This window comes from Calonectris borealis, chromosome 21 (assembly GCF_964195595.1).
Source record: "Calonectris borealis chromosome 21, bCalBor7.hap1.2, whole genome shotgun sequence".
Lineage (NCBI taxonomy): Eukaryota > Metazoa > Chordata > Aves > Procellariiformes > Procellariidae > Calonectris > Calonectris borealis.
Window position 1 is genome coordinate 4,677,746 of NC_134332.1, and position 24,904 is coordinate 4,702,649.

General features: G+C 54.6%; 1 protein-coding gene across 1 annotated transcript in view; it reads left to right on the top strand.

The window, feature by feature from the left end:
• ASTN2 (astrotactin 2) overlaps nucleotides 1–21,616 on the top strand; it is a 361,627-nt gene extending 340,011 nt beyond the window's left edge. The window contains exons 21-23 of the mRNA XM_075170429.1: nucleotides 12,939–13,039; nucleotides 14,256–14,439; nucleotides 20,712–21,616. Coding sequence (XP_075026530.1) covers nucleotides 12,939–13,039; nucleotides 14,256–14,439; nucleotides 20,712–20,949 — 523 coding nt within the window. The 3' untranslated portion in view covers nucleotides 20,950–21,616. The remainder of the gene's footprint in view (nucleotides 1–12,938; nucleotides 13,040–14,255; nucleotides 14,440–20,711) is intronic.
• Nucleotides 21,617–24,904: the final 3,288 nt, after the last annotated feature.

Here is a 24,904-nt window from a genome sequence, read left to right on the forward strand (position 1 = left end):
GAGGATGCTCCGCAGCACGCCGAGCGGGGAAGGCCCATGCAAGCCTCCGCGGCGGGCATTCACGAAGAGCCCCGCGAGGGTGGGCAGCAGGGGTGCACGAGGGGAGCAGGCAGAGGCGAGGTGCGCAGCGGGGAGGGCGCTGGGCGATGCAGGAGGGAGGACCCGCTCCTCCGCCGCGGGAGGAAAACAAGGAGCACATGCAACAGAAAAGGCACTGCTCTTTCTCAATTCATTATCTTTATGAGACAACAACATCTCTCTCTTTCCCCCCAACAACAAATATCGCAGAAGGCGGCGCATGGGGGGTGTGAGTCCCGCGCCGTGCTGTGGGACCGCGGCCAGTCGCGGAGCCTCCGGGGAGGTATGAAACGAGGCATGAATGGAGTGTTAGGAGAGAATGGAAACTCTCCACTAGCTCCCAGGCCGGCTCTCTTGCGGGGGGTCCCTTGCTCACGACGACAGCGCTGCCTCTCATAAACACGCATTTCCTCATCCCCGTTTGTTTCTCTCTCTTGTGCAATCTCTTGTACCAGACGGGAATGGGAGTGAGTCCCAATGGTACGTGAATGTGTTACAAAAAACCTTCCCACCCTGCCACCAACGAAGTACTGAGAAATAACAACAGGGTTTAAAAGAAAAAAAGAGGAAGAAAAGAAAGATGGGGGGAGCCGGATGGATTTGCTACCGGCCATGAGTTATTATTCTGAGTCTAAACTCAAGGGCATGGCTATGCTGGTAGTTTGCAGCATCAGCCAGCACTCAGAAGCCCCCACTGCATTCAGTGCTGTACATCCCTCTGGGAAAAGGAAGTTCCTTCCCCAAATGGCTTTCCTGGGTGAAAAACATGGGACAAAAATAGGGGCAAAGTAACTTGGCTGAGATCACATAGTGCTCAAACCAAGAGATAGTCCCAGCTCCAGCCTTCCTGCCCAGCACCGTCCCCTGTGCTGGGAGGTGCGAGCAGCGCAGCTCTGCCCCGCTGCCAGTCCCTGGGCATGGGCCAGGCTGCCCTTCTCAGTCGACACTGCTGGGATGGAGCACAACCGGGGTGAGGTGTAGGAGCAAGGGCAGGGCCCACCATCGAACACAACAAGTCTCCTGGACCGGTAGTAGAGGTTAGAAGGTCTCCTGGAGCTGGGCTGATGGAGCAGGGATGGAGGATCCGCGTTTTAGTTCTAGGTGCAGAGGAAGAAAAGCCGCTGGGAGTTGCAATCCTTCCACGCAGAGGGAAAAGCAAGGGAAGAAACCTGCAGGGAGCGATGCCTCCGGAACGGCATTTGCAGGAGAGCGGGGCTGGCTCCGCACCTCTGGACGCTCGCAAGCACGGCCACCGCAATGACAAGGTGCTCTCCCGAAACGCAGGGCAGAGGGTCTCCGGGCCCGGCGGAGGCCTGCTGGGGGTAGCAGGGCTCTCGCTCCGGGCTGTCTGGCTGTATAGCCATCATTTCAATAAAGAAATGATTAAAAGGGGGCGGGGGGGGGTGGGGAGAAAAACCCAAAACATCTGTTTTACTTCAAATCAGGGAAGATTCCTTTGCTTGCAAGGAATGTGTAAATCACGCCGGGCTGGGAGATGTACATAACCCTGCCTGAAAGCTCCTCTGCACTTCAAACGAATTCTAACGTGCTTACTGGGATTTTGTTTTTATTATTTGTTTCGGCCCCCCCCCCCATCCTACCCTCCACCCTCCCTGTCTGCCTGCCGGAGCTGTGGGAATCTCCCGCTCGCTGCCAGCCCCTCGCCCCGTGCCCCCTCCATTCGGGGGCCTGGGGGCGCGGGGGGAGCGGCCAGCGGGCAGCGGCGACCGCAGACCTGGCTGGCGTCCTTCTGCCGGGGCTCGCTGGCATGCAGCAGCCCTGCCTTGCCACCGTCCTCCCCCCACGCCGTCCCCGTGCCGATGTTGCGGGGCTGTTGCAGGGACCCATTGGCTGCCCTTGCTTCTCCCGCAGCCCGGCGCAGGGTACGGATGCCTCTCGCTCGGAGGCTGGCACATTTGGATCCTGCCTGGGATGCTGCGAGCGCGGCGAGCGGAGGCGTCCCCCTCCTCCGAGCCGTTCCCTTGTGTGCCGTTATTGTTGTCGTGCTTTGTTTTGCTTTGTTTCATGCGGAGGGCGAAGCTAGGGCTGGCCAACGGTGCTGGGGACAAACCCAACGGAGATAGATAGATAGATAGACAGACAGCCTCTGCTCGTAGAGGGGCATGTCCACCTCCCCATGCCGACCTACTAAGGTGACTCGCCCTGCACCAGAAGGACCACCCGCGGGCCGAGGACAGGCTCCGCTCCCTGCGGTCGATGCAGCCCTTCGCCTTTCTTCTGAGGCTCTCGAGCAGGAGGCCCTATTGTGGTGGCTTATATAAGAACAGTCAGCCATCGACTCGCTTGACGTGGACCACCCACTACTCCTCAGATGACACTGTCTTTTGAAGTCGCTACCAGCCTGGGCTGGATTTCAACCAGCAGCCCAGATGGAAGCCAAGCCCCCAGGAGGATGAGAACAAGGCCTACCAAGGGGTTCTCCTGGGGTAGCAAACTGTGGAGTGTCTGGTTCTTGTTTAGAGTGACTGTGAGGTTGGGAGGGGCAAACGTTTCCCAATTTGCCAAGGGTCACAACCTTCCTCTCCCGCCATGTCCCCAGGGCCGGCGATGGCCAAGCTTTGCAGAGCGTTGGTAGGTTGAACGGCTGGTATGGTTAGCTGTGAACATTTCCATTGTGGAGCTCACTGCAGGGGTCCAGGGCCTCGCTTGTCTCTCCTTTCTCCCTGGCACAACTGGAGGAAGAGTTTGATTTATTCCCTCTCTCCTTCTGAGCAGCCTTCTCGTCTCCTGCAGCCGCAGCCTCCCCGAGCCCTGCTGTCTCTTCAGGGAGGAGGACGGCAGCCATCCCAGGGTAGCCCAAGGAAGGTACTAAAGTGATGTCTCTCTCTTGGGAGACCCACCCGGCAAGCAGGACTAATGCTTTCAGATGAGGCTGAAAGCCACCCACCCATAGATCCGTGCGAAGAAGACAAGCAAAACCTCAGAGTAATGACCCCTAAACACGTAACCTTCGCGGAGCCGGGGCTGGAGGCTTCGGGGTGTCCGTGGCTGAGGGAAGAGGGTTGTCCCAGACCTCAGGGGAGAGCAGAAGGTATTGCAGCGGGAGGGAGAGAGGATGCGGGTGCTGCTGGGGATACCCTGGCCCTGGGAGCGGAGGGGGCGTTGGCGGGGGGGCTGTGGAGGGCTGGAGGCATTGATGGGCGTTGCGGTGCCCGTGTGAAGGCTGCAGCAGGACCTGAGGGACATGTGGGACACAGAGCCTGGGGAAAGCCCTCCTTGGCCGTGCTGCATCCAGGACAGCTCAATCCATCACCAGCTCTCGCTGATGCTCTGCAGCCGGAGCGGGACGAGCCCCTGCGGTTTGCAGCCTGGGGCGTCAATCTGAGCCGTGGCGTGGGGGGAATTGTTCCAGCAGCATGGGGAGTCGGAGGCAACTCGTTTGACCTTTGTCGAAGGGTTTTGTCTGGGATCTCCTGGTGAGTCCCAGCAGAACAGGGACTCTGGCGCTCGACAGACTGATACGAGCTGCTTTTGCTTCACTGGAGACAAAAGCACCAGCCTGTAGTGGCTCAGCACCACCTCCTTCTGGTTCTTCACTCCACCAAAGGACGTTAGAATTCACATCCTGGGTGACCTGGGACCTCCTCTGGCCTTGCCAGGTCGGGGGGCGACACCTTGCCCCAAGCCCTGAGGCAGGCAGTGGAGATTGTGAAGAGCTGGGCCAGTTCTTGCTGCGTTGCCTTTATAAGCACATCTGCGAATCTTCATCCTCACAGCCAGCAGGACGAAAGCAAGGACACAACTGCCAAGAAATACGGACCTCAAATACCCTCTATGCATCCTCCCCAAAGCTGGTAATTCCATAGTGATCCTGCTTTTTCTGCCATCGTCACGTCCTCAGAGTTCAAGGACCATCTCTGTGGGACACCTGAGAGGGTCTTCCTCTTCAAGGTAATAAAAGACTTCTTGCTCCTTGGAGCACGCCTAGGAGCTAAAGCCCCAGAGTTGCAACATAGGCTGTGTTAAAGTTATCTCATGTCAGGGCGGCTTTTTTGGGTGTGCTGTCCTGCTGCCACGCCGAGGAGCTGTTCTCTCATCCACATCTCGTCTCCATCGGAAGCTTTGTGCAGTGCAGCAGCCCCTTTCTCCAGAGAAGCTTGCTCTGCTCTTCCTTCATCAGTGGTGTAAAGCTGCTCCTGGAAGGATGTACTCTGAGCGTGAGCCACGCACTGGGGAAATAAAAACCTTATCAAGGGTGGGGGATGAGGGAGTAATTATCTGTTCCTTGCCAGTGGTCGCAAGGAGCAGGGGTGACAAAGGAGGCAATCTGTAAGACAGAGAAAAGGGTAAGGGGGGACAGGGGACGCTGCTGGTGCTCTCAGCCCCGGGATGGTGAAGGCACCCTGGGGACGCAGCGGCCAGGAGGGCTGCGGTGACCGTCCTAACCTTCTGAGTGAAACCGTGGCCCTGCTGAAACCGGCTGGCATTTTTCCCTCATTTCCAGTGAAACACGTTTTCACCTAAGGCAATCTTGGCACCGCCGCTTGCAAGGTGTCCGGCTGGCAAAGGGGCTCCTTGTGGGATCTTGGCCCTCCAACACAGGTATCATTCAGGAGCAGGGCTCTGGGGAACAGATGGTGGCCTGTGTATCAAGGCCCTCTTTCACAGCCATGGCGGTACTGGGAATCGCTGCTCTGGTGGGGTTTATTGACAGGGTTTCGAGGGAAATCTCGGGAAATTGAGACATTGCAGCTGAGGCTGGGAAGGTGAATGTCCTACCGGGGATTTCTCCAGCAGGGAGGCAATGGATCCAGGCAGTAGCAAGAAATGGTCAGGATTTTTAATTCATTTCTTTCTGTCCCTTTCACCCTTTTTTTGGATCTTGTCTGACAGGGATCTGAAACAAAAAGAGATTGATGAAGCGCTATGAGGAGCAAGAGCTGAGCGAATCTGCATCGTAGCTTGGCTCAGGCGTGCAGCGTCTGCCGCGCGTGCAGAGGGGGGTCGGGGGGACCCGCGCTCACACCTTGCCTGCTGCAGGTTTTGGCTTTCCATGGCCTTGTAGCTCAGAGGCAGAGGGCAAGCCTAGGAGACCTGGAGCAGCATGGTGTGCTGACCCAGTGCTGTGCGGAGACAGCACTTCAGTGCCAAAAGTCATGAAGAGGCATTTTCCCGTTCCTCGGCTCTCAGGCTGATATGACTGTAGCCAAGCTACCTCGTTCGTGCTACCTGGGGATCAACCTTGCGCGTAGACGTGGTCAGCAGTCTCTTACAAGCCTCTCCTCCCTCTTGTCATCTCCCCAGTGCAACCCAGCTTTCCAGGGGACAGCAGCCACTGCCTCAGACAAATCCGGGTGCCGGCTAAGAAGGCATCTGATGCTGCTTTAGTTTCTGTGTGTCTTGTCGTGCAGGGGTGCATGGCAGCTGTGGGGTTTGCAGTAGGTGCTGCACAGCGGTGGGATGCCATGACACCAAAGTGGCACCGTCCCACGCTGCACCCCTGTAATGCAGCAGCATTAAGTGGCCCTGCCCTCCTCCCTGGCAGCTCCCCTGAGAAGTACCACGCTCTCAAGTCAGTGGTTGTGAGCATGGACATGGCATCAGCTGCAGCTCAGGGTAACCTTGCAGATAACCCTGGGTGACTTTCCCAGGGTTGCCACAGAGCAGAGATGGACCCATGGCTGTGCAAGCCTGTCCCCAGCCCCACAGCTGCTCCACCTGCCCTCGCTGTCTCAGAAATCAGGTCTCCTCTGCCCTTTTCCAGAGCTCTCCTTGAACAAGCAGCCTCTTACTCTGCAGAGCAGCCTGTGCTCTTCCTCCTGCCAGGAGTATTTGATGGGCACTCTTTTATACGCTTCCAAAAGGCATCAGACACCTGAGGCATGTCGTGGCAGGTACATTTATTTCCCTCTATCCAACAACTGTGGTCTGGTATTGTTGGGATGCATCTGTTGAAGGATAACGATTAGTCTCACAGCATTTGCTGTCCTGGAAAAAAAGGTGTGAATTGTGAGAACAGTTTACTGACAGCCTCATGTACTCGTGTAACGGCAAAGCTTCAATACAGGTTAGCGTTGCTGCTAACCTGTTCCTCCGTCACGCTGATGGGAGCAGGGTCAGTTGTCACAGATGTTGAAAGAAGCCCAGTTATAAAAGGTACTTTTCTTGGGTGGTAGAACTGTGAGGAGAGCTTTCTAAAAGATGTTTCTTTCAAGATGGCACTGTCCACTGTTTCCTTATTGCAGTATAGGCTCTGCGGAAGGGCAGAGCCAGAAACGATGGCAATGCAAAACAGGAGACGTGGATCCTTTTGCAGAAGAGGTATGCTACATAAACAGCAATTCGCTGGGTGGTGGTAGCAGGTTGGTGTCGCCTCCCTCGGTGCTTCTCCCCAGCGTGCAGCAGGCACCGAACTGCTCAGAAACTCCTCTGCCGTGATGAGCTGCCCGCTCCGCGCTGGCACAGCCTGAGGCCCCAGCACGACCCCTTGTCCCCAGCCCTGCCCTGCATTCCTGCCAGGCTTCAGATGCCCTAACAGGAGCATCTGATTGCTGTGATAGTTGTGACAGTGCCAGCCCCGGGGAGACAGCACAAGGACATCCACTGCCCTGTAAAGCTTAGCCCAAATCCCAAGCTCCTAGGAGGGCTTCTGGTAGGGGTGCAGCGTGGCCAGTCCCGTGCCAGGGTGCCAATCCACCTCGCTGTCTGGCACCATGGACGTGGGCACAGCATGAGTGATCAGCCCGAAGTCAGGGCCCAACAAATAGACCAAGAAATCTTCTCCTTCCAAAAACCACTCCCTGCTCATTGTCTGCTTGGTATTTGCTGCAGAAACTGGGGGGGTTGTTCTCATTTACCTTTCTTAATTATTTCAAATCACAGAGTCGCCAATAAGCTAAGCTGCATTCCTGTGGCTTGTGTGGATGGGCTGCTTTTTATTTGCTTTGATTTCTTTTTAAATTGTAATGGTTTCTGAATTGGGAATGCTTGCACTAAACACCCCCCCCTTTCCGTGCTTGCCCAGGCTGCTGCTGGCAGGTGAGCCCCGCTCCTGCTCCGTGGCCATCAATGAAAGCGGCTGGGAGGCTCGGCAGGAGATGTACGAGGCCACGGTGGGGGGACAGGGGTGGGTGGGTGCCCACTAGCCCTGTGGACCACACACACCCCACGGCATGTGGCTGGGGGTGAAACACCCACAGCTCTGCTCCACCCCACAGCACCCCGGGGCTCCCCCACCTTGCAAGAACAGTCGTCTTTCAGGGAAGCTGTTTGTGTAAATTTATCGATGTTTTTAGCAGCCAGGAGATGCTGAGGTCTGTTGCTGCTCCCCAGACTGATGCTCTGCTGTGAGTATTGGGACAAAGAAACACACACACCACCTCAGCCTCCCCGCCTCCGGGCTTCCTCCCGCGAGCCCCTCACCTTGGTATCTGGGACCCTCACCCTGGTGTTTGCTCCCCGAGCACAAGGGTGTGCGCGGTGCTGGGTGCGAGGAGTGTGTTCACACCCGTGTCTGTTTGTGGCACCATTCCTGGCTGCTCCGCTCTGCACGTGCCTGAGTCCGGGCACAGCCTGAGCTTTGCTGGTCCCGGGTCCCTCGTGCCCAGTCCCCGGGTTGAGATCACCGGGGAGGGAGGAGGCAGCGATTGCCAAGAGCTGGCCCGTTGAGGGCTTTTAAATGGAGGCCTCCAAATTGTTTTTCAGCTGGAACGGGAAGCGAGAAGGGCTGGCAAAGCAGGGGTGTGATGTCTGTGTGTCAGCACGCTGGACCAGCCTCAGCAGCGCAGCGCTGGTTGCGTGCGAACCCAGAGACCCCGGGCTGTGCGGAAGGCACGGATAAGCCGTGTCCGACCAGAGGGTGAGGGCAGGACGTGGACATAACACCGAGGTGACGCGACTTCAGCCAGGTCAGGATTTGTGTTTTCGTGCTCAGCATCACGGGTGGTGGTATCTACGCTGCCAGGGGAAAGAGAATCCAGCGCACCGTGTGTGTGACACCGGCCAGGTCTGCCCTGCGCCGAGCTGCTGGAGCTAGCAGCAAAACACAGTCTCGTGGCCGCAGGAGCAAGGCGCCAAGCCCAGGCTTATCAGCCAAGCTCAAGCCAAGCCCTACTGGCAAGAGCATCTTGTGGTTGCACCACTTCGGAAAGCATGAGACCGTATTTCTGCATGACACTGGCCTCTGGAGCAGCGTCTCTGCCCTGTCCCCCATTTACGTGGTGCGGGGGTCTCCTTAGCACAGCCCCGGTTGCCACACAGCCACATTGTGGCACATTCCTTCTGGATGCAGCCAGCTACTCCCAGGCACGCGGTTACTTAGCATGGGTGTTTGGCAGCTGCAGGAGTGCTTATTGGACTCCGTATCGGACCCTTTTCTCTCCAGCCCTGGCAGCTCATTTGTGGTATGGCATCTCGTTGAGCAGCTGTACAAGCCCAAAGGCTTCAGGAGGAGCAGTGCACCAGGCAGAACAGAAATGCCTGTTCTATCTCTGTAGGATATAAAGAAATCAGGCGCTGAGCTAAGGAAGGTCAGACACCGAAGTCCTTATCTCCCTTCCCGCAAATAAGGATCATGAGTAAAGCACTCAAACATCATGAGCATCATGAGAGGGAGTTAAAAAAACATGAGCTGACATTGTTGTCTATAAATAAATAACATGTTCTGGGGTTTCATTCTCAGCTTTACGGTTTTGTGCCTTTAGAATTCTGTATTTTGGGTTCTTTTTTTCTCTGCATTGAGAAAGGACAGAAACATATTTCTCTATTTTTTTTTTTTTTAAACGCAATTGACAATCTTTCACAATCATTGGATTCCAGGAACCGAAGCTTTAACACCCCCCTCCGCTTTCTCTTCCTCCCCCAAGAAGCATCTTGAGCCTAGTGATAAAATCCAGGCTTCAGCCAATGTTGGGTGGGGTATCTACGAGGAAGGTGTTGTTGACATTTCACGAGGCCACATGTTAATTGCTTTCTATCTCTCTCTAAAAGTTCCTTTGGGACCCAATAGGTTTGAATTTAGTAGTAAACATTTAAGCGGCATTACTTTATAGGACTTCATATGCTGTGTTTTGCTGCAAAGGTGGCAGCGTTTCCAGGCATGGAGCGGCTGATCTCTGCCAAAAGCATATGTGCTTCCAGTGGTGAAATGCTCTTTGGAACCTCTTTGGGCAAAATATATCTTAGTATTTCTAGAAAAGCAAGTGTTCATATATGATTTTACTGAAGGCACGGGTGAAAAAGAGGATCAGCTGTGAGACAGTAGCAGGTAGCCCCAAGCTCCTTTGGAAAGCCCAGGAAGAACATGAGAAAACATCGTGGGGAACGTTTATTGCTAAACAAAACACCTCCAGGTTATGAAGGAGGGTCTGCCAGATCGTAGCTACCATATGGTGTTCCAGGTTGTCTGACGTGGTTTCATGCACTGAGCGTGGGTCTGGGACCTTTTCGTTTCTGGCTTTGACTTTGCCCCAGAGATCCTCCACCTTGGGCAAAACGCTCAGAACCACTCTTTGGCCTCTTTTTTTTTTTTACAAATTATCAGAGTTGGCATAATCAGGTGCAGCTCCATCATCGTTGGTGGGGATGCTGCCTGGTTTGGTCCTTGGCCCAATATGCTGTATGTAAATGTAAGGATGGCAGGAGGATCTCCACGAAGCATTGCAGAGCTGGACTCCATCCCGCCACGTGCTCTGCGTAGCTCCCTCCCTCGGTCGTTATCGCTTCGGTTTTCCCCTTATTTGCCGTGCAGACATCCCCATCCCTCCCGGTGGGGAGGTGGTGGTCCCTCTCCTCCCGCTGGCTGCCCTCTTCGTGCCCTGTTGGGTCCCGGCTGGTCCTGTCCCTGCCGGCGGCTCCTCGCCTGCCTCTGCCAGAGGTTTCTCTTAGATGCAGCAAGCAAGGTCCGCCTGTTAATGCCGGGTTTACACTGAGCCACAGATCTTTGCACTCTCTTCTCTTAATTGTCTGTTTCTGGGAATAAAAGGAAAAAATAAACCCCAGCACTCTGCGCAGTGCCATTAACTGGCCATAAAAGTGTTTTGCCGCAGAGAGGCTGGGTGGTCAAGTGGTTTGAGAACAAGATTGGAAACCATCATCTCCCGAGTTTCCAAACTGTTCATGTCACTGAGCCTCTCCGGGGCACGATGCTTCACCCCATATGTCTCTGTTTACCATCGATAAAACAGAGCTATTAATACTGCTGTGCTTCAGGATGATCTTTTGGACTGTAATTAATGTTAAAACTTTCTGAGATCACTCGCTGGAAGGAGCTAGAGAGGTGCAGAGGGCTGCGTACTGCCGGGGCTGCCAGCTTCCACCAGAGCTGAATTTATTGGTGCTGATTCCAAAACATCTCATTCAGAGTGAATGGAAATGAAAAACTTTCCTCTAAGGTTCTTGAAAGAGGACTGGTTTCAGGTGAGGTAAAGCAATTATTTTTTTCTCAAAAAAGAATTTTTGACCAGATCAAAATCACTTTGATTCTGATGTTCTTCCATTTACATTGTGGGGTTTTTTTCTTCTATCATCTGAAAAAAATGGTGAAATGAAGGGCTTGTTTGTTGATATATATTTTTTAACCCAGGCCTGACCAGTACAGATGCTCTTGCTCTTGGCAGCTGAGTGACTTTGTTTCTGTGTGTGCTGGGCAGAGGGCAGAAGTGCAGTCAAAGGGCTAACGCAGGTCTTTAACATCGCCCAAAGGGGTGGATGTGCTTTAATACCCTGCCAAGCAGAGATGCTTCCTCCTGACCCCGCTGGCGATGGAATAGGTGATGTGGGTACTAATTGCCGAATATTACAATTGTGTTTTGATAAAAGTCTGCCGTTTTTCAAAGAAAGTGCTCTGGCACTGATTTCCTCGGAGCTAATGGAGCCTTACTGACTGAGCCACTACGGGCAGAGCAGAGGTTACACATTAGCTGTGCTCAGCCATTTAAAAAAGAAAACACAACACCACAGCCGCTGTGGCTAAGCAAGTGACCCCAGGGTGGGGATGGAGATCAGCTCGCACCAGCAGCCTGCTTGTTAAGCCCTTTTACTGCTTGTTGTGCTTACACTGATGAGCAAGAAGACCGGTGCCTGCTGCTGAGCACCTGGATGGGCAGCAGGACTCCTGCGGTCTCTGCCCAGCTCTCCCGCTGCAGAGTTCCTCGTCTCGCCGGGGCTGAGGTCCCCCCACCCAATACTGGGTGCCCCTATTGCTGTTGCTTTCTGGACTTTTGCAAAAAGAGGGGTGGTCATGCTGCCAAGCTGCAGAGACACGTACCTTACTTGCTCACAGCAGGAGACTCCTTATGTGAACCCCTCATCTATTGAAGGGAGGAGCAGGGGCGGTGGCATCTCTGGGATGGGATGCAAAGCCCTGAAGTTTTAGACTCCTGCCCTGAATTCGATATTACCCTATTGCTCTGTTGCTGTCCCTTAATTATAGCGGGAGAACAGCCTGTGTGTGGTACTTGTGAAGTTGCACAGTGCGGACGTCCTTCCTGAGATGCTCCCACTCTGAGCAACGTTCCTTGTAAATTAAGGAAAATGATGTCATGCCAAAGAAAGAATTAAATAGCATCTCCTTGGGTGAGCTCAGCGTGTGCGTCCCCTGCATGCCCCAGCTTTGTGAAAATGGGATATGTCCCTACACACAAGTGGGGTCCTTGGCAGTCTGCTGGCATCCTTTCAGACAGCAAGTATTGTTAAGGAACTAATGCTAATTACTCGGAGAGAATATGTCCTGTGCTGGGAATTGCTGCTGTGCAAATGTCAGCTCTTATCAGCCGCATGTGGGGTGCGCAGGGCCAGCAGGGAGGAGAGAGGGGGGCTGGCGGGGCTCGTGTGTGGGGTGAGGAAAAGGGAGGCATTGCTTCTGTCCCCGTTAAGGATGCTGAGGAGTTAGGACCATTCCTTAAGTAAACATACCTCAGGGTCTCAATCCCATTTAAGCTTCAGCTGCTTTTATGGTACTCTTTGCACTCACTTGCGAGAGCTACTCGGTTTTACCTTAGGATAAGGAGCGGGGCTGTGTTATTTCTCGGGAGCTGGGTACCCTGCCACCAGGCATCTCAGACCTCCGAGGGGTTCAAGCCAGCTCCTGCACTTTGTCAAAGCCAGCTCGAGTTTCCATGCCTGGCTCGGAGTGAATAAATGTGAACCAATGCCTTTCGGGAGAGTGGACGGAAGATTGTCGCCTCTGCTGCGAAGAAGCATTCTCATTTTGGAGCTTTGATATTCTGACCAGGACTCTGAGCTCAGCATCCAGGGACGTCCCATGCAGCCACAGCCTGTTTATTCAATTCTTCATCCGGCACAAAAGCCATATTTTACTGTCAGATGCTCTCCATTAGCTTCAAGTGTGAAATTATCATTCCCACCCTTTTACGAACCCCACCCTGGTGAGGAAATGAGGGAGAAAACAACCTCAAGGGCCGTTCACAGGACATGTACGAGCTGTCACTTGTCAGCACAGAGCCCGCTTACGGCAGGAATTACTGCTCCGCTCTCAGGAGGGCCAGAGAGGAGCCTGGCTTGCAAACACCACAGTGCTATAATGTTTGCATCGGCGTATGGCAAAGCAACCCCAGAGGTGTTTGCATCCTTTCGCAGTCACGCAGCTGCGGGGTGCAGCCCTGCAGGGCTCCCAGGGCGGCGGGGGGAGAGGGAACGCAGCTCCGCAGATGCTGCGTGGGGACATGGTGGCCTGTCCCCCCGGCCCTGGCTCCTTTCCCTGGGTCCTCTCCTGTTCTAAGGCCGAGATCGTCTCATGTCTCCTTGAGATGCCAAAACTGACTGATAGGAGCCTGGACCACATTTTTCCTTTCTCTTGTGAAGGCCGGTTCCCATAACAACCTGGCGGTGTGGGACTGAGGGATAAAGACGTTCTTTTCCTTTTCCTTCCTGCCTTCCAGATTTACCCTCTACGCGGTGGATACGCGAGGGAGACACTCAGAGCTGAGCACGGTCACCCTGAGGACAGCTTGCCCGCTGGTAGACGACAGCAAGGCAGAAGGTCAGTGTTCAGGTGCCTCATTTTCCACGACAGAAGATATTTTCTGCTAATTTTGCTTTTCCTCTATTCATTGTACTCCCGCAAGCCCCTCCAGTCCCTCCTCTCCCAGTGTGAAGACTCCTGTAAATTCACCCACAGGCACAGGGACCTTCATCTGGGGAGGGGTGACAAATTGCAAGAGTGTCCAGTAGCGAAGTCCCCTCGGCTGGGCAGCTGGTGGCTCCCGTGGTCCTGTGCCACGCAGCGCCACGGCATCCTTCCCCGCGCACGGCCGTGAGAGCCGATAACGTGTGTTTGACACACATCCCCGGGAGAAGAGAGATCCCTTCTTGGAGAAGCGAGAGAGGCAGCCCTCGCTGTGCCGGCGCAGTGAGCGGTGCGGGACACGGCGGCTCCGGGTGTCTAAAAGGATGCTGGTGGCAGCTGCTTCGGTTCTGAAACAGAAACACCGATAAAAGCCCGACCACTTTTGCACATTTGCATTTTCCAGTTTTGAAACCAATCCCGTTTGTTCTCACACCCAGAGCGCTTTGCTGCTTTTAGACTTAAAAAGATTCCTCTAAATGAAAGGCGGGTTACCTGTTTTCTTTCTTGTTTGCTTTCTGTTTTGAAAAGCATACCAAAGAAAGTTTTCCTTAATGCTTTGTTTCATGTTATTGCTAAGCATTCCCAGGAAAAATGAGCAAACGAGAGACTAAAGAAAAGGAAGGAAATGGGATTTTGTGCATTTTTCATTTCCAAAAAGAGCTCCTTTTCTACAGCAGTGTGGGCACCATCTGAGCTGCTCTAGGAGGTACCCACAATGATGATGTGCTGTATTTCTGGCTCAAGTACCATCTCGTTATCAACAGTGTCATATTCTTCCTACCCTTTAGCATCAAAGCTGTACAATTGCTTTTGTTTTGGTGAATTAGGGAAGAGCTTGCCTGCCCTACCTATGCTGGCAGCCCTTCTCCTCTCCTCCCGTTCCTTCGTGGAATATTGCTGGAGTCTTTGGGGCTGCTCTGCTCATGCAGGGCACTCGCTGCAGGATTACCCTGAGGAATTGCTAAATGCTCCCCAGGTCGCTAAACCATGCTGCAGGCAGCCCCAAGGGACTGGCAGCCGTCCCAGATGCCCGCCCCTCCTGCCAGCCCTGCCAAGGGCTTTGCTCCTCCTCCTCCTGTGTTAGCACCTTCTGGCTGTTCGTTAATCCCGTCCCCCTGATCCTTTCCAGAGATAGCTGACAAAATCTACAACCTCTACAACGGCTACACCAGCGGGAAGGAGCAGCAGACGGCCTACAACACGCTGATGGAGGTCTCCGCCTCCATGCTCTTCCGAGTCCAGCACCACTACAACTCCCACTACGAGAAGTTTGGAGACTTCGTCTGGCGCAGTGAGGACGAGCTGGGGCCCAGGTACCTGTCCCTTCCCTGCGTCCCCCCCTGCCCCGCCGCCCAGAGCACCCCTCTGCTTGGCCACTGTGGAAGTGAACCTGACTGCCTTCTCCTCGTAGCTGGGAGAAGTTCCCTTCTGGTGTCCACCAAGCTGTCCTGCCATCCCCTGGGACTGCCAGGTCCCAGTCGGTCTTTGGATAAATGTTGATGGGACATCTAGCTGGGTGTCTTTAGATGAATGCTTGTGGGACATCTAGCAACCAGCCTGGACCAGGCGGGAGATGCTGCAGATGAGCTGAGTGCCTTGGAAAAGCTGGGGGGCTGCGGGGCAAAGGGTGTAAATTAGGCCTGGGACATAGTGAAGGATGCCAGCGAGCACACAGCACCTCATCTGTTGCCTATATACAGCTTTATGCTAGAAATGTTTTCTCTTTACTATACCTTTGATGCTGAGGAGAGCTGAGAGAGGATTGTTCCTGGGAGTATAAAGAGCAGCCTTTCAGAGGGGTTGCATCTGCCCACCCCCAGTGTACAGTGAAGGGGTGGTAAGACTCTAGAGATCACAGCTCAGGAATGACAGGTCCATGGACTACATATTGCATCCAGGAGGCTGGCAGTGTCCTGGCAGTGTCCTGGCAAAGGCCAGACTGCCACCCAGCCCCTTGGGAAACACTCAGCAAGAAATGCTCAGAAGTAGCCATATCCCTCTGGACACCTTGAGATCTCTTATAGGATTCAGATAGCCTTGACCTGCTGTGAAGCTTTTAGACACATGCTTCATCCAGTGTCCTCATCTAACGTGTTGTTCTCTGAGAAGGTGAAGCGGAGGAAGGTGGAGGAACAGGGTCTTGCAGTCCATGAATAATTGGAAAAGCTTTCCCTTCTCTCCCCCCTGCTCCTATCTGTTTGTTGGCTGGGGATCTGTCCGTAATGGCAGGATGACAGCTCCTCACAACAGTTTACACCCCTCCTGGACATAAATCCAAGCTGGCCTGGGGCTTGCCCTCCTCCAGAGATGACCTTGCTCATAGTTTCTTTGGTAGTTCATTAGCCTCTGGCATGGAGCCACTCTCATCCTTCCCACCGCCTTCCTCCTTCTTTGATGACACTGCAGACTTGTTTGTCCTTTTCAATTGCTCCCCTCTCCATAAATCCCTGGAAACCATCAGCCTCTTCTTACATATCCTGATTTCCTCTGTTACTTGAGATCCAACACACTTATTGAAGGACGCTATCTAGGCTGAGATTTGCAAGGTGACATTTAAATTGCCCGTATGGCCTGACTCTATACCAAGCTACATCTGGAGTCAGTGGTCGATTCGGCTGCTGTCTGTCTTCCTCGCCGAGCCAGATGAGCTCTTAGCAGTGCTCTGTACGTGAGAAATACGTGACTTACAGCCAAGGAGAAGCATCTGTAAATGCCGTGGCAGCCGGTGCCAGGCTCTTGACAAGAGCGAAGCTCTGCCGTCCAGCCCTGCTTCTCAGGGAGCTTGGACGGAAACAGAGGCACTGACGTAGCGGGAGGCGAGTGAGGCTTTGCCAAGGGAGGCCATCTCGTAACACGATTTTAATTGACGGACTGTTCTCCTTCCCAGGGGGACATTCATTTTCGTACCTTGAAATGTTTATCAGATGAGCCTCAGCTTCACAGTAAATGTTCGCTCATAAAACTGAGCGACAAGAGGGAAGTTGATTGCCTCCGTGTAATAAATACATCATACTGGAGTCCTCGTGAGCCCAGTTTCCATGAAAGCCACAGGTTACTGCAAACAGCTGCTTGCGAGAAGACACACTGACAGCCAGATGTCCCAACCAGACGGTTTACATTAAGGAGACATTAAAAACTTAGCTCATAGGTGGCCCTAAACCAGGACTTTCTGTGGTCAGCAGCATCTTGGCACCTGGCTTCCCTCGTCCTGCTAGTCTCCTTTAGCAACAACAACCCCTTTCCTGCTCCCCCCATTCCTCGTACAGACACCAAGCGAATCTCACAGACTTAATTTGTTCCAACAAAACAGAAGAATCTGTCTAAACCAGTGAAGGTTTAATGCTACTGTGCATTCAGACCTTTGGATCTGTGCAGCAAGAGCACTTCCTGACACAGCGACAGGGAGGTTTCTCTATTATTTTCTCCTACTGTATTTTTGGGACAATTCTTTTGACCACCGCAAACAGGGCCTGGCTTTTAGGAGGAGGCGGGACAAATAATTAAGTTAAAAATCTTCCTTCCATACCCCTACTTGTGGCTACCAGCAACAACAGGATCAGCATGTGGCATCAGCCCAGGGCTCGCAGCCTCTCCTTTGCTCGAGCAAGTCGCCCCGGGAGGCAGCCGGGACAGCCGCGGGAGACAAAACGCATCTCCAGAGCAGCTGCCTTCTGGTACCGAGGGGGAATGCAATGTACTGATGGGAGGCTGTGATAAGAGGCCATCGAGTCCCGGACTCATTGTCCTCTCAGACGAGGGTCTGACAGACCCAGGTCAGTTCTCAGTAGAGTGGAAAAATCTGAATTTATGACAAAATCGCCCCATATGGGAACACAGCAGCCAGGCAGCCACCCTCTCCCCGCAGCAGTCCTGGGGAGCTCATCCTTCCCTCCCGCCCAGGTATCAGTTCTTCTCTGCTTCTTCATGCTGGTTCGTTCTCCTCTAGCACCTTCCTCCTAGGTGAGGTAGGGCGGCGTTTTGCTGGCTCTGGGTATGTTTTCAGCCCTCACCAGCCATCGAGGTGAGTGATCGCTGTCCCCTGGGCAGCTGGGGGACAAACGTCCCTGCAGGAGCACGCCCAGGGCTGGGCAGAGCAGGAGGTAACGTGTCTCCTGCTCTTGGGGACGTCCTTGCAGAGCTGGGGCTGGCAACCAGGGTCCTCGGTGCCCTGTCCCCTGGGCAATCACTGCACTGCACTCCCTTGCACTGGGGCCACTGGTTCATGCACGAGCCCTTGGAAAGTGCCCTGGCAGCAGACACCCATCCTCCTCCCCTTTCCTCTCCCCCACCATGCCACGAGGTACCGCAGAGGGAAGCAGCCGTGTAGAGCCGGCACTGTTTTTAAATCCCCCTCTTTATCATTTATGACCGCGGCTGTGACCTCCGAAATCCGTCACAAAAGTGGAGACCAGAATCAGTCCCTGGCTGGCGCCAACTTAAAACGACTGCCCCTGCGGCGGGCACGTGGTGGGTGGGAGGGCACTGCCGGCTCACACCAACGCGGGGGCACCCCCCGGCCGGGCTGTGGGGTGCGGGGGAAGGGGGTTGCTTCATCCCTTTGGGGACTGAGCGCTCAGGGTCCGGCCACAGGCAGGCATGAGAGTGACTCCCGCCTCGCTTGCTCCCCTGCCGTCCTCTCCTGATTCCTGCCCTTTAATAAGGCAATAAATTACCGTTTCTGGCAGGGATGAGGTTGGTCAGCATTTAGGAAGATTTCATTTCCAGTATTTGAAAAGGTGGTCGTTCTGACCCGACAGCCCTCCGCAGGGAGCACTTGGGTAATACCCAGGGCTTGATTTATGGTGTTAAATTGGCAGCCCAAGAACTGCTCCTGTAATTTATTACCCAGCCTTCACCAGAAAGCCTCTCTCTCTTTCTCACCCCTCCCCTCGCCCGCTCTGTCTCTCTTTCTCATTTTTTTTAAGAGGGAACAGCTGACAGCCGAAAGCTAAATCTAACATTTACACATGACTTCATTACCCCACTAAAATAAATGACTCAGAGCGGTGAAACCCATCAAAACTGGGGCTTTGGCACCGGACACGGAAAGCGAGGGGCCTGATTCCCTCCCTCCCCATCACCCTGTCTCCTCCTTGACCACGGTGCAGTGTGTTTTCAGCATCCTCGTAGGGCCAACCCATCGTGTGCTGCATCCCACCCTCAAACATCGGTACTTTCCTGGGGGCGACTGCATCAAGCACAACTGCAGATGCAGCAGGTGTGTGGAGACCAGCTCCAGGAGGACACAGCACATGAGGCATCAGCAGGTCTGGATGGGTTGGCTCCTGGGCTTCTTGCCAGCTCGAGCTGCTCCTCACACATAGGAATGCTTGCCTGAATAAGAGACCTGAGTATGTATCAGGAAGCAAGGACGACATGGTCAGAAGATCATGGAAGTGTGGTGGAGCAGGTAATGAAAATGGGAAGGTAGAGAAGGCCAAGGGAAATGGAGGCAAAGGAGTGAGCAGGTTGTGCAGGAGAGAATTGAGAGGTGGGTGAAGAAAGCTATGGAGGGGAGGAGAAAGGTGAAGCGGTGAGAAGAGAGGAGAGGAAGAGAAGAGCTTGGCCAGCAGGCATGCTGGGGAGTCCACCCCTTGTTTAGCTTAGCACCAGGTCGTGGTTACGTGCTGCTGGGGTTTGCCTCGAGGGCTGGTCATGGCCACTCGTTGTCACTCCCCTCTTGCTATGGCTGGGAAGGGCCTTGTGGCGAACTGGAGTGGGAATCAACCTGAGGGAAACTCCATGGGTTGCTTGGTTGGCCTTTGGATGGACAACCTCCCCATGTCGGCCCCATGGACACCTGCGCCAGCACAAGCAAATGGGCAGGGACAAGCTGGGGAAGGGGCAATACCCCCTTTTGGCAGGAGAGATGGTTTATGATGAATACGGGTGTGCTTGCTCAGCCCTCCCTGGAAAAAAAGGGGAGAATCAGCGCAGATGTTAAGAAACAGTTTCTCAGCGTTAGGATGGGTGAGCGCTGGAAGGGTTGCCAACTCCTGGCTCTAAGAACGGGCTAGGCAGATATTCATCAGGGCAGGTTGATCCCAGCGAGGAAATGGCACAGCTGATGCCTTTTGGGCCCTTCCAGCACCAGTGACTGTGATTTGCTGAAGTTTGTTAACTGTAGTGACAGTCACTACAGACCTTGATTTGCTGCTGAGCTTAGCTTTAATCAATCAGTCCTTACTGAAAGCATCTAATGCCAACGTAGAATTTCATAACTTCTTAGCGGCAGGCGTCCAGCAGCGAGGGACCTGTTCTTGGCAGTGCGTCAGGTCTTGATGCGCAGCGGGAGCACCAGATGCTGTAGAAGGTCGGGTGGCTGCTATGGAGAGTAGCATGAGCAGAGGTATTTTGTCAGAGCTGGGCACAGCTCAGCTCATCACATCATTATTATATATGTGTATGGCTAACGAGGCTCAAATTGCCTAGTCAGGCTTGTCTTTATAGATTAAATCAATACACGGATACCACGTACTCTTGTCCAAGAAGGGCCAATTCCCTTTGCTCTTCCCTTCCCCTGGAAAGCCGACCCTGAGCCCATCACCCCTGGGGAGGAGCGGGGAAGTTTTCCGCGTGCAGCCCTGGAGGAGCAGTGGTTTCCGACAGCCTTTCGTCCAGTCTTCCCTCTCCGGAGGGAGAGGCCAGTAGCCGGCTGGGGATGCTGGGGTGCCCTCTCGCCTCCTGCCACGTCTCTGCCCTCTGCTCCGGCGCGGGGGTGACTCTGGCCAGCCCTGCCCCGCCGTCCCGTCCCCGGGTGCCTGCGGGTGCGCGGCCGCGTCGGGCTCCCGGCTGGGAGCTCGCAGCCCGGGCTGAAACACCACTCAGCTTTCATAATCAAATAATCCCCATGTTTATGCCTCGCTGACTGACAGCGCTGCCCCTGACATATCATTATCGGGAATTTACATTCCTGCAGGAACTGCGAAATCCCCTAGCCCCGAATCCAGAGCTTTCCTGTGGCACCAGAGGGAGAGGAAATAATCTGTGATCCTGAGACTTTCAGACCACTGAAGTAAACCCTCTTCCCCTCCCTTTGTTTGATTTAGCACTTCACAGACTCCCATGAGGGGATTCTTGGTTTCTTACGGGTTTATTTTGTTTTGTCTTAATGTGTTGTGCTTTTATTCCTCGCTCTTCCAGTGTCAGTCCCTTGGGGCCATTTGCCTCCTGGAGACTTGGGAAAAGAGGAAAGGGAGGGCTGGGCTCATCAGTCGGGAGCAGCAAGGTGCTGGGGGTCTCACCAGGGTGCACAGGGGCCGGAGCCTGCCAGGAGCACATGGTGGTGGTGGTCACCATCTAGCCAGGGGCAGACAGTGTCCCCAGGGCACCCAAGCTGCTCTAGTGGGTCAGACCTGAGGTCCCTCCAGCCCCATTGACCTGGTGCTGCGAAAGAGTAGATACACCCAGAACTTTTGGGCGAAACAGAGCTTCTCTCCACCTGAAACAGGAAAGACATTGTCTTAGGCAACAGGTCTCCGTTCTTGTCGCACGACAGAGCCGGTGGTGGAACACAGCAGTCCTGGCTCCTGATCTCCTCTCGGCATTGCCTGCCCGGCTCTGTCTCTCTCTCTGTCCCCTCCAGGAAGGCACACCTGATCCTGAGGAGGCTGGAGAAGGTCAGCAGTCACTGCTCGACCCTGCTACGCAGTGCCTACATCCAGAGCCGCACCGAGACCATGCCCTACTTGTTCTGCCGCAGCGAAGAAGTCCGGCCGCCCGGCATGGTCTGGTACAGCATCCTAAAGGACACCAAAGTAACGTGCGAGGAGAAGATGGTCTCCATGCTGCGCAACACGTACGGGGAGTCCAAGGGGCGGTGAGGGAAGGTGCGGGCCTGGAGCTGTGGGAGGCAAAGGGACTCCGAGGAGTCGAGGACTCGTGATGCGCTGAGTGGCTGGTGGGGGTCGGGGTCGGGTGGTGTTCGGAGGGGTGGAAGGGGACAGCGAGGCCAAACAGGACTTTCTCACGCAGACGGCAGAGAAACAAGAAATCAGCAAGTTGGACTTTAATTTCTTTTCCTTTTTTTTTTTTAATTTTTCAAGAGGAAAACAAAAAAAAAGAAATTACCTAATTTGACTCAGCATAAAAGCCTCTCCTTTTTAATCTTTTCTTACTGAATTTCCTGGACTACACGCTCCAAAACCCTGGGAGGAGGAGATACCCGCTCGAGGCCAGGGCCGGGCAGAGGGGAGCTGCTGGGCACAGGGTGACCCCTCCCTGCCTGCCCTGCCGCCGGGCAGGAGCTGTGGGGCGAGGGGCCCCGGTGCCGTGGCGGCCGAGGACGCCAGGAGGAGGTGGCGCGGGTGGCCGGTGACACCGCGCTGCCAGCGAAGGTCCCGGAGGGGGGATGCCAGGCAGGTGCCGGGATGCTGCAGGCAAGCTGGGCTTTTGTACCACTCCGACTCGACGGACCGGCTCCGTGCGCAGCCTTGGTTCGCAAGGCTCCCGGCAGCTTGTTCTGTGCATTAAAGATTCATATTAAGTCCATCTTCACTGCCTCCGTGGTTTCTTTCTGACACCGTCTCACCGCCACTTGGGCGTCCGTAGGGTGTCAGGAGCGGAGAGGGCATCACCGACGGGTCCCATGCCGGGACGTGGCTGGGCTGAGGGGCCGCGTCTGCAAACCGGCGCTGACCCCGAGAGCTGGACGCAGGGAGAGGAGGGGAAAGTGCAGCCTCTTTGTGTAGGGTCCTATCCCCCCCCTCAACACCCAGCTCGGCCACCGGCCCCGGTGGGAGCTGGAGGCGTGTGGGAAAGCCCAAGAAGGAAGCCAGGGGCTAAAACGACATGGAGAATCTGGTTTCTTTTACTGTCAGATGTGGGTTAGGCTGGCCCGGGATCCCTGTGGGTAATGGATTTCTCAGCCTGGTAGCCAAACCAAAAAGCACAGGAGGGTGAGAGGGGGAAAAAAAACAAAAATCAGATCAGCTCAAAGCTATTGCTTTTTCTTTTTAAAGCAAAACAACGAACCTGGACAGGGAAAAGGGAACAGTGTGGGTTGAATGAATCAGTTTAGTCAGCCCAAAGCAAATAGTTTTGTTTAGTTTTTCAGGTTATTTAACCCTTAAACATAAAAGCAAACAAGCAGGAGGTGAGTTTCAAAACGAAAATGTTTTGAAACCAAACAAAGGTGCAGGATTTGATGTGGAGGAAGTTCAGCCAGAGACCTTTTTCTTCTTGAGCTAAACTTATTTGCCTGATTTGCACCCACTCAAATAATTCTGATCATTTCTCCCAAACTGCTCTCTTCCCCCCGCCTCTTCGGTTATGTCTCATCATTTCTCTTGAGCCACGTTGGTGTTGCCCATTGGAAAGGCCTCCGGTACCTGGTCGAAGTCCCGCTGGAGATCACAGAAAACTTTGCCGTGATGTAGCAGCCGGTGGAGCAAGCGCCAAACCATTGCAGGTTGCCTGAGGTCTTAATTTTTAAGCTAAATCCCTTTTTCTGATGGAGTGGGAGAGGACAGTGACACTGAGGGATCTGGGCTATGGCCGCTGTCTCACTGAGGCTTGTACAGCACTGAGCACCGGGCCACGGAGGGACCGCGATGCCACGTGTCTTGAAACCTCTCTCGGCCCCCAGCACCGCTGCTGCCCGTTAACCATCCCTTTGCCCTTCGGCGGTGGCTGGTGGCCATGGAGTTTCGTTGTGGGGATGAAGGAGATGACCGTGACTTTGTGCAGACGAACGTAGACTTTGCATTTGCTTGGCTGGAGCTGCCGAGCCCCGGCGCGGCTCTCAGCACCCGTCCAGCACCCCGTGCACCAGCCAGGCCTGAAGCAGGTCTGTGAGCCGCAGGGAGACGGGAGCTCACAGACCTTGCACCTCCCAAAACTGGAGACACTGGTGTGGGAGGACGTGAGGCAATATTTGTTCAGCTTTGCTATTGTGTAAAACAAAACACAGCAAAACCCTTGAAGTGTGAATGTGCAGGCGTCCCGGCCGGTGCCCGGACTGGTGTTTCTGGCACCGCGGCGTTGCACCGAGCCGCTCATTTCATGTGCTGCCATGAGACGGTATATGCACTGCTGCGGGGGGGGGGAACCCCTAAACCTCTCTTCGGAGCCACTGGCCGGGACTGGTCCTCCCCTCCCGACAGCTGCAGAGCGGGCGCTGGCTCCTTCGCCCCGCAGAATGGGTCCCCGGACGCGGCACCCACCGGGACTGCCGCGGCCCCACAGAGCCCGGCTGGTCCCAGCCCGACGGCGTGTTGCTGCGAGCGCTGGGTGCACCTCCAGGTGCTTTGAAGCCGTCCTGTTTTCTCAAGGCTCTGGCCCGCAGCCGTGCCTTTCCCTGTATTTTACAAATATGGTGTTTTATTTTGTTTTTGTTTGTTTTTGCTTGGAGATGATTCATTTCTCTTGAAAGCCCTGTGCAGTGTGTGCTGCGATGGGGAGCAGCTCTGCGGTTTCGCTGCAGGCGAAAGCCGGTGTTGACCAACCTGAGGGACAAATTGCTTGTGTTTTCTGTAACGCCGCTGACGGGGCTGGAGGCAATCGTAGGTGTGACGGGGCTAATGCTACTCCTGGGATTCCTGACCATCATGAACATGGTGCTAGGCGTTAGGAATAGGAGATGCCAGCCAAAATACAGGGCGGCTGGCTGGATGCACTTCAGCACGTTTTTCTCCGCTCTGATACCCCACAGTGGGATTTTTTGCACCCAGGATACCCATCCCCGGCAGAGCTCGGGGGGGAAGGGGCAAAGCCCGCAGCACGGGGCCATTTTGCTGCAGACGACGATGGAAAGGAGACCTTCAACTCTGGTAGCCCTAACTTCTGCTGGGAACAAAACGCGAGCAGCGCAAGGGCAGGCTGGCTGTCCCCCTGCCTCCGCGCTGCAGAGACCAGGGACTTAATTCTTGCTGCTTACCTTGGAGGGCTGCTGAAGAGCTTCGCTTCGCATCCTTGGTGAGGCTGGCTGTTGCGTACGGGTATGTATACAGAGCGAGTTGTGTGGAAGCCTGTGTTAATATGTACACAGCAGGTGGAAGAGTCTAGACTCCCGGGCAGGAAGGCTGCGGAGTTTGACGGCTATTAACCTGTCGAGAAGCGCACCTAGCTCCCAGATCAAAGCCAGGAGAGCCTCTGGCCGGTGATGCTACCCGACGCAGCGTACCCAAGCCAAACAAAACCGAGGAATTCGTCGAGGTTACACATCCTCTGGTGCACAGCTGAAAGGAAGGGTCTGTATTTTCTCCCTGGAAACTTTGGAGAATGTAACCCTCCGGCTTTCAAGATAAACAGTTGTAGTCACAGCCTGGCAATGCTGGCAGATGGACCCGTGCCCCGTAGTGTGCGCGCACACACACACACCCCGCCATTCCTCTGGCTCCCTTAGGGAAAAGGGATCCTTGCTCCAAAGCAAGTTGCTGCTGCCCCAGGAGCTGGTTCCTCTTGCCAACCCGTACCCCGACTTTGCTGGGCCACCAGCCGGGCTTTGGCAGACCAGGGGTCAACGCTGTCCTGGGTGGGGAGAGCACCAAGGGGTGGATGGAACATCAAAAGTGAGTGGGGAGGGGGGCAAAAAGATGCCATCATCCAGGTTTAATATTTGCAAAACTGAAATTATTTGCCTGATGGCACGAAGCAGGGAAGGGTAACCTGGCATCAATGGCTCCTGGACGGAGTCACCGGCTTTAGGATGAGTTCAGGTCAAAAGGAGCAACCTCCTCCATGTGCCTTCGCAGTGAGTGCAGGTAACAGCATCGACAGAGCGGTCACGGGTGCGTGCAGGGCATCCCCTGCTCCCTGCGCAGCCTGGCCCTACTCCCA